The sequence below is a fragment of the Sus scrofa genome, chromosome 1 (genome assembly GCF_000003025.6).
Source record: "Sus scrofa isolate TJ Tabasco breed Duroc chromosome 1, Sscrofa11.1, whole genome shotgun sequence".
NCBI lineage: Eukaryota > Metazoa > Chordata > Mammalia > Artiodactyla > Suidae > Sus > Sus scrofa.
The window spans coordinates 163,394,989-163,410,032 of NC_010443.5; the positions used below are offsets into that span (position 1 = coordinate 163,394,989).

The following is a 15,044-nucleotide window of genomic DNA, read 5'->3' on the forward strand; positions in this document are numbered from 1 at the left end:
TGGTAACCACTAGCTGTTCTCTATATCCGTGATTCTGTTTCTGTTTTATTATATTCACTGTTTTTTTAAGATTCCACATATAAGCGATATCATACAGTATTTGTCTTTCTCTGTCTGACTTATTTCATTTAGCATAATGCCTTCCAAGTTCATCCATGTTGTTGCATATGGCAAAATTTCACTCTTTTTTATGACTGAGTAATATTCTATTGCGTGCGTGTGTGTGTGTGTGTGTGTGTGTGTGTGTGTGTGTGTGTGTGTGTATACATGGTCTTTACCCATTCATCTGTTGATGTACACTTAGGTTGCTTCCATATCTTGGCAATTGTAAATAGGGATGCTAAGAACATTTCAGTGAATGTATTTTTTTCTTTTTTCTTTTTCTTTTTACAGTTATACCTACAGCATATGGAAGTTCCTGGGCTAGGGGATGAATCAGAGGTACAGCTGAGGCCTACACCACAGCCACAGCAACACTGGATCCAAGCTGCAACTGTGACCTATGCTACAGCTTGTGGCAACACCGGATCCTTAACCCACTGAGCAAGGCCGGGGATCAAACCCACATCCTTACAGAGACAACATTGGGTCCTTAACCCGCTAAGCCACACTAGGAACTGCATGTATCTTTTTTTTTTTTTTTTTTTTTGTCTTTTGTCTTTTTTGTTGTTGTTGTTGCTATTTCTTGGGCCGCTCCCGCGGCATATGGAGGTTCCCAGGCTAGGGGTTGAATCAGAGCTGTAGCCACCGGCCTACGCCAGAGCCACAGCAACGCGGGATCCGAGCCGAGTCTGCAACCTACACCACAGCTCACAGCAACGCTGGATCGTTAACCCACTGAGCAAGGGCAGGGATCGAACCCGCAACCTCATGGTTCCTAGTCGGATTCGTTAACCACTGCGCCACGACGGGAACTCCTGCATGTATCTTTTTGAATTAGTGTTTGGGGTTTTTTTTGGATATATACCCAGGAGTGAATCCACTGGGTCATATGGTAGGGTAGTTCTATTTTTAGTTTTACTGAGAAATCGCCATACTATTTTCCATAGTGGCTGCACTAACTGACATTCCCACCAACAGTGTGCGAGGGTTCCCTTTTCTCCAGAGACCGTTCAATTCTTGCTTATAACCATCTGCTCTTTCTCTCAGAAACCAACATTTCCCATCCTAGTAGGAAACACATTCTTTAGGACAGAAAGGCTGAGGGAATTCTAGTCCTTTGGTTTCAAAAGAGAACATTTTTGGAAAATAGTTTATTAATTCATTATTGGGACATGTACATGATCAACAAACACCTTGGCTTAACACTAAAGAATATCATATTTGTAAGGAGGGAAAAAATGCTGGAAAAATAATTAAATAATACAGCAAAACTAAATACAGACAAATAAGTGAGCAGGTACCGATTACACTTATCATGCATCAAGAAAAGGTTTTTAAATGAAAGTCAAAAACCGTAAGGCATCAATGGTAGGTGACAAAGGGATTAATACCCTGTAAAAGGCCAATAGACTCTTTTCTAATAAAAATACTGCTACAAAGACACAAACCTAACACTTCCAAATTACCCCAAGCCCAAATCATATATAATCCTAGTGAGTAATGGCCACTTTCTTATCAACTGTGAGTTATAGGCAGATACCAGATTTATTACTTATTTGCTTTTGAGAAACAATTTTCCATCCAACCTAATGGGTTATAAATTGTCTCATTTGCAGCTATTTAATTTAAACCAGAACCTCAGTGCCTGTTAAACAAGAACATGAAAAATGACTATGTGGTGTAATGCTAAGAGCCTACTGTTAAAACAGCCATTTAATTCAGGGCAGTTTTTTTTTTTTTTCCTTTAAAAAAAAATCAAACCAGCAAAATAAAATGAGGCTTTTGACCTTCAGAGCAATGATGAACCATATACAGTGGTGTCAGCCACAGCAACGCTGAATGCCACAGAAAGAGTACAAGTGACAATTCTGTCCTTAACGAGATACAAAACCAACATTAATAATCCTTAGTGTTATCATAGGCTGGCTGAAGGAGGGGGAGGGGGAGAAAATGTAGGTGCGGATGTCAGACGTGAGTGACACCCGAGTGTAATAAACACAGATGCTGAAAGGGTCTGAGAAAGCTGCAACTCCGCTGAGAGACATTTCACCATTTAAAAAAAAAAAAAAAGAAAGCTAGACTGGTTATTTCTAATTTGGCCCAGAAGCCAGAGTTAACTCTTGATGTGCTGTTCAGTTAAAAAAAGACGCATTCAGGGAGAAAAGACCGCATTTTTGATGCTCCTGTGAGAGGCTGAGGTGCAAAATCAAATAAATGACATTGTTTTCTCTCCACAGGAAATAAAAGTCAAGCTTGTCCCTGGGTGGCGGTCAACAGAAAATGATTTTAGGATTGAATTTAAAGAAAAAACAGAATGAAATGAGCCTATCGCCCTTGTCCTGGGCAAAGACCTCCTCCCTTCCAGCACCCCAGAAGAGGTTCCTTCTACCCGCACCCCATCAAGCCCACATTCAAGGTGCACAGAGGTGGATACAGCTGGGCTGCAGGGCTCCTAATCCCCATCTGCTTCTACCCTTCTAGCTTCAGCTGGGAAGGAAGGTCCCAAACCCCCTCCATCCAGCAAACCTGCCTCCTAGCACAGAAAGGGAGAAAATAATTTTATCCTGAGCCTTTGAGTTGTGTTCCCCTTTCTCTGTCTCAAAACCCCCCTTGTATGACTTGCATTTGTCTCTTCCAAGGAGAACCCTCCTATCTCAATCCCAGGGAGAAAAATGCAAGGGAAGCTGAAAGGACTTCTCCAGACCTGTGCTGGGGGTAGGTAGTCAGCCTGGGGAGGGGGCCTATGGTGCCCAGGGAGGAGGGGGCAAGAGGATAATGGCTCAAGTGGACGATGGACAGGACACAGGAGTCGCACTACGCCTCGAATGGACATGAGGTAGTCGTGTTGTTAGGGAAGGATGCAGAGACTGAAGCCAGGCAGGAGAACCATGGGACACGGTTCGGGAGAGGTGTGGCAGACAGCAGAGAGACAAGAGAAACCGCAGAGAGGAAAGGAAAGAGTATTGGGAGGGAGAGGAGGGCACTAGGACTGGGAGAGCAGGTGGAGTGGGAGACAGACACCAGAGTGGGGAGGCGGGAGAGGAGAGCAAGAGAACGTGGATTTTCAAAACCAGGCACTTCCCCAATTACCAAATTAGATGCAGAGTTGTGCTGAGGGGAGCCAGAGTCACCCTCTCAACTTGGGCAATGGGGATATGGCAGGTGGGAGGCGATGCAACTAAAGTGTTAGACATTCAGAGCCTACGTGCACTCAGCCCAGCCGGACAGGAAAGGGGGCTGGGGCTGTCTTTGTCAGACAGGGCACTGGAGACACTCTCAGAGTGTGTAATAAAAGGCTGGGTGATGGAGATGGGGGGCCCACAGGGCTGGGAACAGACCACACTGGGGCATTGTCCTGACCTGGAGGATCCGTTAGGCCATGGTGACCAGCCTGGGCCAAAGTTTCCCAGCTCACCAACCAGCACACACACGTGTGCTTCACACATGTGTACATCACATATAGCTGTGCTCCACACACGTCTCTCACATATCACATGTGTCACAGAAGGGAATAATCCATTTCTTCCTCTCCCTTGAGCCAAAGCAACCTAGGAGGCTCCAAATGGCTTGATGATGTTCTGTCCTTGCAGGTACACGTGTGTACATGTGTGGTCACATGGGTCATGTCCCATGATCCATACCAGCCTGACCCAAACTGTGCCCTCGAGGGGAGCTAAGCAGAGGAGGAGACTGGGGCTCTAGGCAGGCCTGGACTGGCTCCTGGAGGGCAGGGGGCCTTTGGTGGGCAGCTGTTCCCATGGGCCTCCTCCAGAGCCTCACTGGGCTGGAGGTCTGGGTAGGGGCAAGAAGCACTGGCTGCCTCTGGCAGGCAGGTAAGTCTGTCTGGCCCAGGAGCTGCCTGCTCGCAGCCTCCCAGCTCCCTGTCCAACCAGTCTGCTCCTTGTCCTAGATCCACAACACCTGAAGTGAGGTCAGGAGCCTCTGAGGGCAGGGGATCCTCAGGTTCCAGGTCTTGGAGGTGGAGGTCAGGGTTCCCTTTGGATGCACTAAAGTCAGAGTGGACAATGACTTCAGCCTCCACCTGGTTCCTGCAGGCTGGGGGTGGCTTCTTCCTCCCGTTGCCCTGGTCAGAGCAGAGAACACCAAGACCATCACTGAGAGGGACCATCAGAAGAATGCCCATCACACTTGGGATGGAGAGGGACTGACCTCCAGCCCAGAGCCCACTGTATATTACTTGAGAGATGGTAAAGGAAGATCAGGGACTATCCTACAAGAGAGGGTGACTGGATCCCTGGGGAGGCAGGGAAATGCTCTTGCCCAGGAGTTCCAGAAGGACTGGATTCAGTCAGGGCCTCAGCGAATAGGGGGAAGGGCTGAATGCCCTTGGGCCAGGCTCACCCTCAGATCTATGGTAATTCTGCCATGGCCCACTTTCACCTAGGTAGAAAAGGGACGGTCCCCAACCCAGACAAACACAGATTCTCACAAACCGGCCCACCCTCCACTCACTCACCATGACAGGCTCCCGGGATCTCGAGGCTAGACTTTTATCCCCAGAGAAGTCACCACCAGGGGTCTCCAGAGGATTCACTACTTGCTCTTCGCAAACACAGGGACCCTTCTCTCCTTTCCTCCCCCTTCCTCCCAGGACACTGACCTTTATGGCGTCATACACCAGAGCCTGCAGCAACAGCGTCTGCCCGGTTCCAGCAGGGGGCAGCAGAGCCCGGGTCAGAGAGGGCATGGGGCCTGCCTGGGGCAGCTCACAGCCTGCCCAGGAACCTGCCCAGCTCGGCCCGCCGGCATGAGCCCAGGAGATCTGCATAGGGAAAGAAGCGGGGCCCTGAGGGCTTGGCTGGGAAGTATAAGAGGAGGAAGAGGATGAACCCCCTCCCCAAGGCTGTGGGGACAAGCCAGAATGGGCTGAGTGTTGGGGGGCGGGAGGTGGGGGGATGTGACGACAGAGAGGTCCTCCTGCAGAAAGGCCCAGAGGTTTCCAACCCAGGCAGGGTCTCCTTCACCACGGAGTCAGAAAAAGGGTGAGGAAGGACTCAGGGATTCGAGCTGACTGGTCAGAGAATGTGAGATGAGCCACCACAGCCAGCAAGGAGGGGACTTGCCCTGTGTGGGCCTACCTTATCCGGATCCCGGTCCCACTTGGCCAAGGCCAAAATAACCAGGTTCTTTTCCCCATATGGCAGAGAGCTGGATCTTAAAGGTCGCCCCAGCTCCAGGATGAGAAGGAATCCAGGTGTTCTGGCCACATGAATCATTGACAAACAGCCCTTTGGGGGCCCTCCCCTCCTTCGGGGAGAACCAGGTTGACCTATTCTGCCAGAGATGGGGACCCATCTGCTTTCCTGCCTGCCAGCCCTTTCAAGGAGGAGGGAGAGAGTGCCAGTTCTTCTTCAGATGGCCCAGGAAGGGGAGGGGGAGGAGGCGGAGAGGGTCTCTTACAGGGTCACACATTGTGCTCCTGCGCCCCCTGGTGTCCTACTTGGGAGTGAGTTGCAGTGTGGGGCTCGGACATCCCAGGGCTCCAGGCTCACCTTTCTCTTGGAGTGACCCCGACAGTCAGAACTGCCGCCACCCATAAGGCTGTGCACTTCAGCCCTGTCTTCGATGTCTGAGGGCGGTGGGGACCACTCCTGGGGACGGGGGTGCACAAGGGACTCCAGTTCATGGACAGTTGGGGGGCTGGGGGGCCCAAGGTGGGCTCGGGAGTACAGCGCGGGGTTTCCAGCGGTGGTTGTGGAGGACAGGCCTGGGAGGGCTTCCCTGGAAGGGAGGATGGGGAACAAGCAGAGTAGTCAAAGAGCAGGGTGGGGGTGGGACCAGGATCTAGTTCAGCCTGTGTCCCTGGGCAGCTTCCTGCCCATCTCTGGGACTTGGTTTCCCATTCTGTGAAATGAATGAGACACTCTGTGATGGTTCAAAATAGCTGTGACACTGCAAATGAGGCCTTTCTTCCATTGGCTCCAGGTATCTGGAAATTGGGGATCCCTTTTTCCAAGGTGCTGGCAGCTACCAAGGTAGCAAGAGAGAAGCATCTCTGCCTAAGCCTGCCCTTGCTGAGGGGTCAGGTTGAGGGCTTCCCTAAACCACCCCCCTCCCATGAGGACACCGCCCCCAATCCCTTCATCCCATAGTCAACTTTAATGGGGCTCCTGGGAGTGCCCAGGGCAGGCCATGGCCACTTTTCCTGCTCTCTCATCTCTGTAGCCCTTCTCAAAATCTCTCCTCTCTGTGGTCAGACTGGTCCCTGCACCCACCTGTGGGGGCTGCGGCGCAGGCCAGCACACATGCAAGCCAGGAGGCAGAGGAGGCCCAGGCAGACGCCCACGATGATGCCCGTGACTGAGTGTACGTCCAAAGAATCTGGCAGGGGAGAAGGAGGACAGGGAAGCCAGGGTTCACAGACAGGGACTTCTTGTGGCTTCCTTCAGAGACTCACCCTTCAGACACATACAAGGGCAGGAGGGCCTTTCCTGTCTCACGAGCAACACAACTACTTCTCTCTGCAACTGTCCGCCCCCTGGGACATCTGGAAGTTGTGGTTCCTCCCCACCAACCTGGCCTTTCAGTGAGACACGCCTCCTGCCTGCCCAGCAGGGCTGGCTCGGCATGCCTGCCGCAGTGCAGTGGCATGGAGTCCATGCCTGGAAGGGCTCTGGCCTTGGTTTAATGCTCTGCTGTCACCACCCTGAAATTCTTCCTAATTTTTTAAATAAGGGGCCCTATGTTTTCATTTCACACCAGATTCCGCAAATTATGTAGCCAGTCCCACTGCCCGAGACCTCCACTCCATAAAGCTCATCACATCTCTAAGCCAGTCCCCCAAAGAAACCAAGCCAATCTCCCTCAGAACTGGCCCCTCAACAGAATTGCCCCTGAACCACACCCATTTCCCCTTCAAATCTGTCTTCTCCACACCCAACTAAGAGGGGCAGCTGTCCAAAACTACAAGAGGGTAGTGTGTCCAGAGGCAGGGCCTTGGAAGAGGTGATTTTAGGGTTAGAAGTCAACTCCAGGGGCCTCTGGAGGCCTTGGGCGACACCAGCACAGACCCTACTCTTTTCTCCCCTCCCACCTCTTACCTGAGAGCTTTTCCTGGAGCGTGATCACGTCCTGCAGGCCAGAGAAGGGCCCAGGCCCCACCTCCGTGCGTGCCCCCATCTTGAAGAAGTACCTAGTGTCACTCTCGAGGCCATGAACCTCAGCACTGAAGATGTTTCCTGTGGGGGGGGCAGGGGGAGCAGAGCAGATGAACAGAGTCGGGGTGGGATGCAGAGAGGGGCCAGGGAAGTGGCTCAGAGGAAATCTGCTTCTCCCACTCCGGCAGGAGCTTCTGCCTGCTCCTCCTAGAAGCCCTTAGAACAGGCTCAGATGCCCCCGGGTGGGAGCACTCACCCTCTGTGGTGAGCAGGGTCCACTGGTGCTCGGGCTGCGTGTGGTTGTTGCTGTAGAGAATCAGATACTCCACGATCTCACCGTTGGGCTCCGTCGGGGGGCACCAATGCAGCCGAACGGTGGATGGCGTCAGGGGGCTCAAGCGCAGGTCAGATGGGGGCGTTGAGGGTCCTGGGATGCAAGGGAGGAGATGGAAAGAGGCAGGGTCACTGAGAGCCCCAGCTCTGGGGGCAGCTGGGAGCCAGGGCGTGAGGACATGCTTCCTCTTTTACTAGGAAGAAAAACCACAAAATGCAAAGCAAAATGAGGTCTGGTCACTCATTGGGGAATTTCTGGAAAACAGCTGGGGGGGGCACTTCACCACCATTCCTCTCCTCTCAGAAACGCTTCTCCACTCCTTAGTGTAGAGCTCCCCAAACTTCCACACCCAAACACTTCCAAGGATTGGAGACACTGTCTGGTATTCTAGGGACCTGGGGACAGAGCTCCAAAGTTTTCGGAAGGCTTATTTGTACTTTCTAATTTTATTTATTTGCTTTTTTTTTTAAGGACCGCATTCACAGCACATGGAAATTCCCAGGCTAGGGGTAGAATTGGAGTCGCAGCTGCTGGCCAACACTCCAGCCACAGCAATGCAGGATCTGAACTGCATCTGTGACCTACACCACAGCTCACTGCAACACTGGATCTTTAACCCACTGAATGAGGCCAGGGATCGAACCCGTATCCTCATGGATACTTGTCAGGTTCGTTAGCACTGAGCCACGAAGGGCAAAAAGGAGTACAATGAAAGATGGACTAGTGGCCAGAGGGCCGAGGGGCCACTCACGGTCAGGCAGGGTGGAGCGCTCCACCACAGAGCCGAAAGGCCCATCCATGTCCACTCCGTGGGACTGTACTGCAAACTCGTATTTGGTGAATGGCTTCAGCCCGCCAATGAGGATGTCCTCTCCGGAGCTGCAGAGGCAAGAAACAGTGACTGGGACTCTCAGGCCCACCCTCCCAGTAAGGCAGGCCCCTCCAGATCTACACCCCGCTCCAGCCCCTGCCCCTTGCAGGGAACCTGCTCTCTGGTGGGGGGACCACTAATACCATCCAGAGGACCTGCAGAGAGGCCTGGATGTACCTTGCTCCCAGGGTATCATGCTCCAAGGTCAATTCCCAAGCCAGGACCCCTCTTCCAAGAAGCATTCCTGGATTAATCCACATCACTCTCCACCCAAGGAACCATCTCTGATGCATCTTATCCTTGACTTAATTTTACTTTAGGTGTGATTTATGTATCTGTTGCTTTGTATTGTTTCTTCTGCCAAACCAACAGCTCCCCAGGTCAGGTCTGTCTCCCTACCCAATCGGGGGCCTCTTAGGACAGCAGCTGGGCTGTCTCTTCCCCATAATCTGAAGTTGAGGAAATAGGTCTGTTGCACATGACATTTCCTAAGGTTGAGTACAAGGGTCTCCTGTGAGGGGGTGGATGGGACTGGATAGACTCCCCCTTTTCCACATGTCACCATCAGGTCATCAGACCCTCAATTGGGTTAACACATGAGTCCCCGAACCCCCAGGCAGGTCCCTCTCCTTATCACCTGCTGACTCTTCCCCACCGTCTGCACTCTTCCTCCCCCATCATACCATGAGCCCCTCTTCCCACCTGGTATAATAGGTGACCAGGGAGGCATTCCTGAGCCCCCAGGGGCTGAAGCGCACAGTGTAGTTGACAATCTTGACTGTGGTGAAGTCTGGCTTCTTCCATCGAAGCCAAATGGACGTGGAGCTGTTTGATTCCGCATGGACATGGGCAGGGGGTAGGGGTGGCCCCCTTTGGATAGGCAGGTCTGGAGGGTAAAAATTAGGGTATGGGAAGGGAGGGATGATACTCATCTCTAAATACAGATAGTGGTTTGCAGTTCCCAAGGCATTTTCTTTTTTCTTTTTTTCTTTTTTGCCAGGTTTTTTTTTTTTTTTTTCTTTACTATCACCAGGATGCTCGGGCCCCCAGGGCCTTTTCTTCTACCCTTTCTCTTTTAATCCTGAATTGGGTAGCATCGCTCTCACCTCACAGATGAAGAAACTGAGGCACCCAAGAATTTAAGTGATTTTTTGCCAAGGTCATACAGATTACAGACTGGGGAACACAAGTATGTAAGAGTGTAATAGAGAGAGACAGCAAATCATGGTAATTATGGATTCTGGAGCCAAGCTGCCCTGGTCCAAATTCCAACTTTGCCACTTACTCGCTGTGTGACTAAGGAGAAGTTAACTAACTCCTCTGTGTCTCCATTTCCTATTTTGTCAGTGGGGCTGATAATAGTACCTACATCTCATAGGGCTATTATGAGAATTAAATTAATATTTGTAAAGTATATAGGAAAATGTTATGGACTGAATGTTTATTTCCCCTTAAAGTTCATATGTTGAGATTTGAACATATGGTGGGGTCCTGTCTTAGAGATTAGTGCCTGTCTTAGTCTGTTTTAGGCTACTATAACAAAGAACCATAGACAGAGGAGTTCCTGTCATGTCATGGCCCAGCGGAAAAGAATCTGACTGGCATCCACGAGGACTTGGGCGGTCCTTGGCCTTGCTCAGTGGGTCAAGGATCTGGCATTGCTGTGAGCTGTGGTGTAGGTCGCAGATGCGGCTCGGATCTGGCATTGCTGTGGCTGTGGTGTAGGCGAGCAGCTGTAGCTCTGATTGGACCCCTGGCCTGGGAACCTCCATATGCCACGGGTGCGGCCCTAAAAAGGCGAAAAATAAAACAACAACAACAACAAAGAACCATAGACTGAATGCCTTATGAACAACAGAAATTTATTATTCCCAGTTCTGGAGGCTGGAGATCAGGGTGTCAGCATGGTCAAGCTCTCGAGAAGGCCCTCTTCTGGGTTATAGACTGCTGACTTCTCATATCTTCAGAACAGAAAGGGGAAGCAAGCTCTCTTGTGTTTTGTTTGTTTGTTTGTTTGGCTTTTTAGGGCCACACTCAAGGCATAGGGAAGTTCCTAGGCTAGGGGGTGAATCAGAGCCACAGCTGCCGGCCCATGCCACAGCCAGAGTAACATAGGATCCAAGCAACCTACATCACAGCTCATGCCAACACCGGATCCTTAGCCCACTGAGTGGGGCCAGGGATCAAACCCACATCCTCATGGATCCTAGTTCAGTTCTAAGCCATGATATGAACTCCTCTCTTTCGCCTCTTATACTGGGTGCTAATCTCATTCCTGAGGGCCCCACCTTCAGGACATCATCTAATCCTAATTATCTCCTATACATCGCATGTATCCCATGACAGGGTTTCAGCACATGTTGAGAGAGATACAAACATCCAGTCCATAGCCGTGCCCTAGAAAAGAGACCTCAGAGAACTCTCTGGTCCTCTTCCTGCCATGTGAGGACACAGCAAGATGGCCTATGGTCTATGAACCAGGAAGGGTCTTCATCAGATACTAACTTTGCCGGTACCTTGATCTTGGACTTCTCCGCCTCCAGAACCGTGAGAACTAAATGTTGCTTGTTTAAGCCACCACGTCTAAGGTGTTTTGTGACAGCATCCTGGACTAAGACCCTGAGCTTCCATTTTCTGGTGGGCCACACAGGGATCCCCTCCCTGCCTAGAGCAGAGGGATAGGTGGATGCATTTTTAAAACTGTTTAAAGGTCAAACTTGGGGTCGGAAGTCAATGATGAGGTTTCTCTTGGTCCAAACCTTCCAAGTTAGCACTGCTCATGGATAATGAAAACATGGTAGCAGGCCTAAAAGACAGCGCACAAGCTGGAGCTCCTTTCTGTGACCTAGGATAGCCTAGCACAATGGGTTTGGGGGTGGCTGAAGCTTCCATTCAGTGTGACAACCAGGACTGGACCATAAGAGAGGGAAAGAGGCCACACACAGGCCGGTTGACTGAGCCTTCTCCTCCCCTTCGCCACCCCCTCACCTGGCGTGGGAGCCTTCTCCGTCTTGCCCTTCCACACCGCAGCATAGCCGTCCTCATGTTTGTTGAATGCCACAAGCTTCACCTCGTACAGCCGGCCGGGGACTGAGGAAGGTCATGGGGAGTCAACTCACTGGCTAGAGGAGCCTCTGGGGTCATTCTCTTCTCTTATCCTCAGAGAGATTCCATCTCCAAGTCCTGACCCAGCTTGTCCAGCCTTCCACCGGAGCCATGGCCATCTCATCCCCTCCCCGCACTCCCCCCAAACCACCACCGGCCCTCTCACCTAGCTGGGTCAACTCATACTGCTTCACTTTCTTCTTGAGCCGCACAGGTCCCACATCCCAAGCCTGGTCTCCACGGCCCCCTGGGGCGCTCTCACCATTGGCCTCGTCCTCCTCTGTCCCCACCTCCCGCCAGTACAGTTTGTAGCCAGAGATCTGGGCAGGGTGAGGAGGTGGCTGCCAGGATACCACCAGGGACTCCATCCTTGCCCGGACCTTCAGCTCTGCAGGGGCAAAAGGGACTGGGGGCAGAGGAGCAGGAAGAGAGGAGAAGAGAACAAGGAAGGAGGAGGAGGAGGCCAGGGGTGAGAGAGGGAGGAGGCATGAGGAAACAAAAAGCAGGAAGACAGCATGGAGTGACAGCCTTGCCAGCATCACCACTCAGCCACCAGCCTAAGTGCCAGGCCCCGGCTCAGTCTAGAGAGCTCACTATTCCACAAGCCCAGGGTGCTGGGGATACAGAGATGTCTCCTGGGCATTTGCAAAGAAGTTATCAAGGAGCACCTCTGGTTCAGGGTTAATAGTTCCTACTCTAGAGTAGGGCTCTAGAATTCTGAAGGAATCAAATGAGTGGATACCAGCAGGCAAGGGGAACACAGAGGCTGCTGAAGCCAGGAAGGAGGGATGGGGCCGTTGGAGTGGGGAACCGAAGAGTGGGGTGGCTCACTATGTGTCTATGATGCTGTTCTAAACACTTTGTACCATATCTTTTTCTTTTTTTTTTTTTTTTTTTGTCTTTTTGTCATTTCTTGGGCCGCTCCTGTGGCATATGGAGGTTCCCGGGCTAGGGGTCGAATCGGAGCTGTAGCTGCCAGCCTACATCAGAGCCACAGCAACGCAGGATCCGAGCTGCGTCTGTGACCTACACCACAGCTCACGGCAACGCCGGAACCTTGACCCACTGAGCAAGGGCAGGGACCGAACCCGCAACCTCATGGTTCCTAGTCGGATTCGTTAACCACTGCGCCACGACGGGAACTCCTGCACCATATCTTTTAACTTGATTCTTTTTTTTCTTTTCTTTTTACAGCCACACCTGCAGCATATGGAAGTTCCCAGGCTAGGTCAGCCACAGCCACAGCAACACCAGATCTGAGCGGCATCTGCGACCTACACCACAGCTCATGGCAACGCTAGATCCTTAACCCACTGAGCGAGGCCAGAGAAGGAACCCATATCCTCATGGACACTAGTCGGGTTCTTAACCCACTGAGCCACAACAGGAACTCCTAACTTTATTCTTATAATCCTGTAAAATAACAAAAATACTACTACCCCTATTTTGCAGGTAAGATAACTGAGGCTCAGAGAAGTCAAGTAACTTGCCGATGTCACACAGATAGTATGTGTGCCAGGTTTTGTCTGCATTTAATCATTTTAACATTGGGCTTCTCAACAAAACACACAACAATCATAATCATAGAAGCAGCTGCTATTTAACAATGTCTGATTCTGTACTACTTTGTCTACAATACATTAATCAATCCTCATGCCATGCCTGGGAGTAAACGAAGTGGTGGAGTTTTGAATGGCTTGTCCAAGGTCACACAGCAGAGGGAAGGGACATGAGCCCAGGAGTGTCCGCAAAGGCCAGCGCTTGGCCTCTTCACCCATCCCCCCTTGCCCATCCAGCAGGGGGAGCCATGGAAGGTCTCTGATGGGGGCCTTTGGGTTTGAACTCCCAGGACACACATATACCCATGCACACACATCACTTGCCTGTCCCCTCTGACCCCGTACCGTGGCTCTGGTTGTGTGTACTGGGCGTCCTGTGCTGCATCCACTGGGAGGGGGCCCCAAATCCAGCCCCTGTGCCAGCCGAAATCCGCACTCGATACACCTTGTTGGGCTGAAGTGAATTCAGTGTAAACTGCGTCTCATTCCCTGGCACCTCAGTGGAGAAAATCTGATCTGCTGGGACAGAAAAGACTGACTGCTGGGCGGCCACCTAAGGACCATGACTCCTGGTTCCTCGGTGCCCATCGGAGCCTGAGGCCTCTCAGCACTGACGGCTCAGTGCCTGGACAGACTCGAATGATGGCATGCGCTCCCCACCTTCCCAGGAGCAGTCAATGACCGCCCCACACGCACCGGGGCAAGGGCACCAGGGGTTGGCTGTGAAGGCCATCAGGCCTGCCTTCCAGGGCCCCCAAGCCCTCTTCCTCACCCTCCCCTTCCCCCTCATCCTCACCCTGGCCCCCAACCACCTTCCTTGTCCCAACTCTTTATCCCTTTCGTACCCCCTCCTCTAGATTCCGGACATCTGCCCCAATCCCTCCCCCAGTGCCTCAGTTCCCCCAGTCCCACACATACCCTCCACCGCCCTATCCCTCATCCACTTTGTGAGTGGAAGGGACCCCGGGGATAACCTTCCACCGATACATTTCACAGATAATGAAACTAAGGCAGGGACACAACAGGATGAGCCCCGCAGCTGTAGAGGAGGTGGGGCTAGACTCCAGGTCTCCCCCTGTCTTGAGTTAGCCCCCTTTCACTCCTGCCCTCCCTACCGCCAGCCCACACTCCCCTTTTCCAGGTTCACCCTGCCCCACTCCACCGCTCTGCCTACCTTCCTCAGACTCCCCACTGTTCAGCTTTGTTCAGGCCCCCAGCTGCTCTGACCCACCCTGCACATCAAGGATTCCCAGCCAGGTGGAGCCCCTGCACCTCGCCCCCACTCACCTTCCTTTCCCAAACCGTATTCTATCTTGTACTTCACCACCTGCCCATTGCTCAGGCTGGGAGGCAGGGGCAGCCACGCCACCCTGATGTCCGAGGGGTTGGGGCTGGACAGGGAGAGCTGGGGTGCTGCACTGGGGACTGAGACAGAAGAACATCAGCATGAGCTCTGTTCCACCGACGTGAAAGGTGAGGCTCAGGAGCGGTCAGAGACTTGCCCAGGTCACACAGCAAGTCAGAAGTTGGCCCAGGACCAGGATCTGAGGGAGGAAAGGGAGCCTCTCAGGGGAGCTCCAAGCTGCAGATGAGGGGATATCCTTCCCACCCTGAAGCCAGAAGGTGGTTGGGGGCACAATCTCCTACATCCACTGGGTTGTCACTGGCTCTTGCCTGACTGGCTGGTACGTGGGCGAGGAGGAGAAGAGCTATATCATACAGGCAATCATGAGAACTGGGCTCCAGTCCCAGCTACACTACTGACCTTGGGCAAGTCACTCATGTTCTGGGCCTCAGTTTCCCCAACTGTAAATTAGGGATAAGAACCCTGCTAACCCCCTTTCAGGGCACAAAAGATGATACAAGGTAGGGAAAAGCATCTTGGTGTACACTAGTAAAGAGAAGCTGAACTACCATCCCCAGGGAGTTCTCCGGGCCCCAAGGTGCCCACTGCA

The 15,044-nt window shown here is 52.2% G+C and overlaps 1 protein-coding gene across 3 annotated transcripts in view; it reads right to left on the bottom strand.

Annotated features, from left to right (window-relative positions):
* IGDCC4 (immunoglobulin superfamily DCC subclass member 4) overlaps positions 1,236 to 15,044 on the bottom strand; it is a 39,679-nt gene continuing 25,870 nt past the window's right edge. For 2 of the 3 annotated variants that reach the window (XM_003121731.5, XM_021100162.1), the window contains 12 exons: positions 14,377 to 14,514; positions 13,435 to 13,605; positions 11,697 to 11,936; positions 11,414 to 11,515; positions 9,128 to 9,311; positions 8,306 to 8,433; positions 7,477 to 7,647; positions 7,164 to 7,301; positions 6,339 to 6,444; positions 5,616 to 5,844; positions 4,724 to 4,885; positions 1,236 to 4,186 (listed from right to left, as the gene is read on the bottom strand). In XM_003121731.5, coding sequence (XP_003121779.3) covers positions 3,776 to 4,186; positions 4,724 to 4,885; positions 5,616 to 5,844; positions 6,339 to 6,444; positions 7,164 to 7,301; positions 7,477 to 7,647; positions 8,306 to 8,433; positions 9,128 to 9,311; positions 11,414 to 11,515; positions 11,697 to 11,936; positions 13,435 to 13,605; positions 14,377 to 14,514 — 2,180 coding nt within the window. In that variant the 3' untranslated portion in view covers positions 1,236 to 3,775. The remainder of the gene's footprint in view (positions 4,187 to 4,723; positions 4,886 to 5,615; positions 5,845 to 6,338; positions 6,445 to 7,163; positions 7,302 to 7,476; positions 7,648 to 8,305; positions 8,434 to 9,127; positions 9,312 to 11,413; positions 11,516 to 11,696; positions 11,937 to 13,434; positions 13,606 to 14,376; positions 14,515 to 15,044) is intronic. The other variant, XM_013993302.2, reaches the window with a different exon arrangement.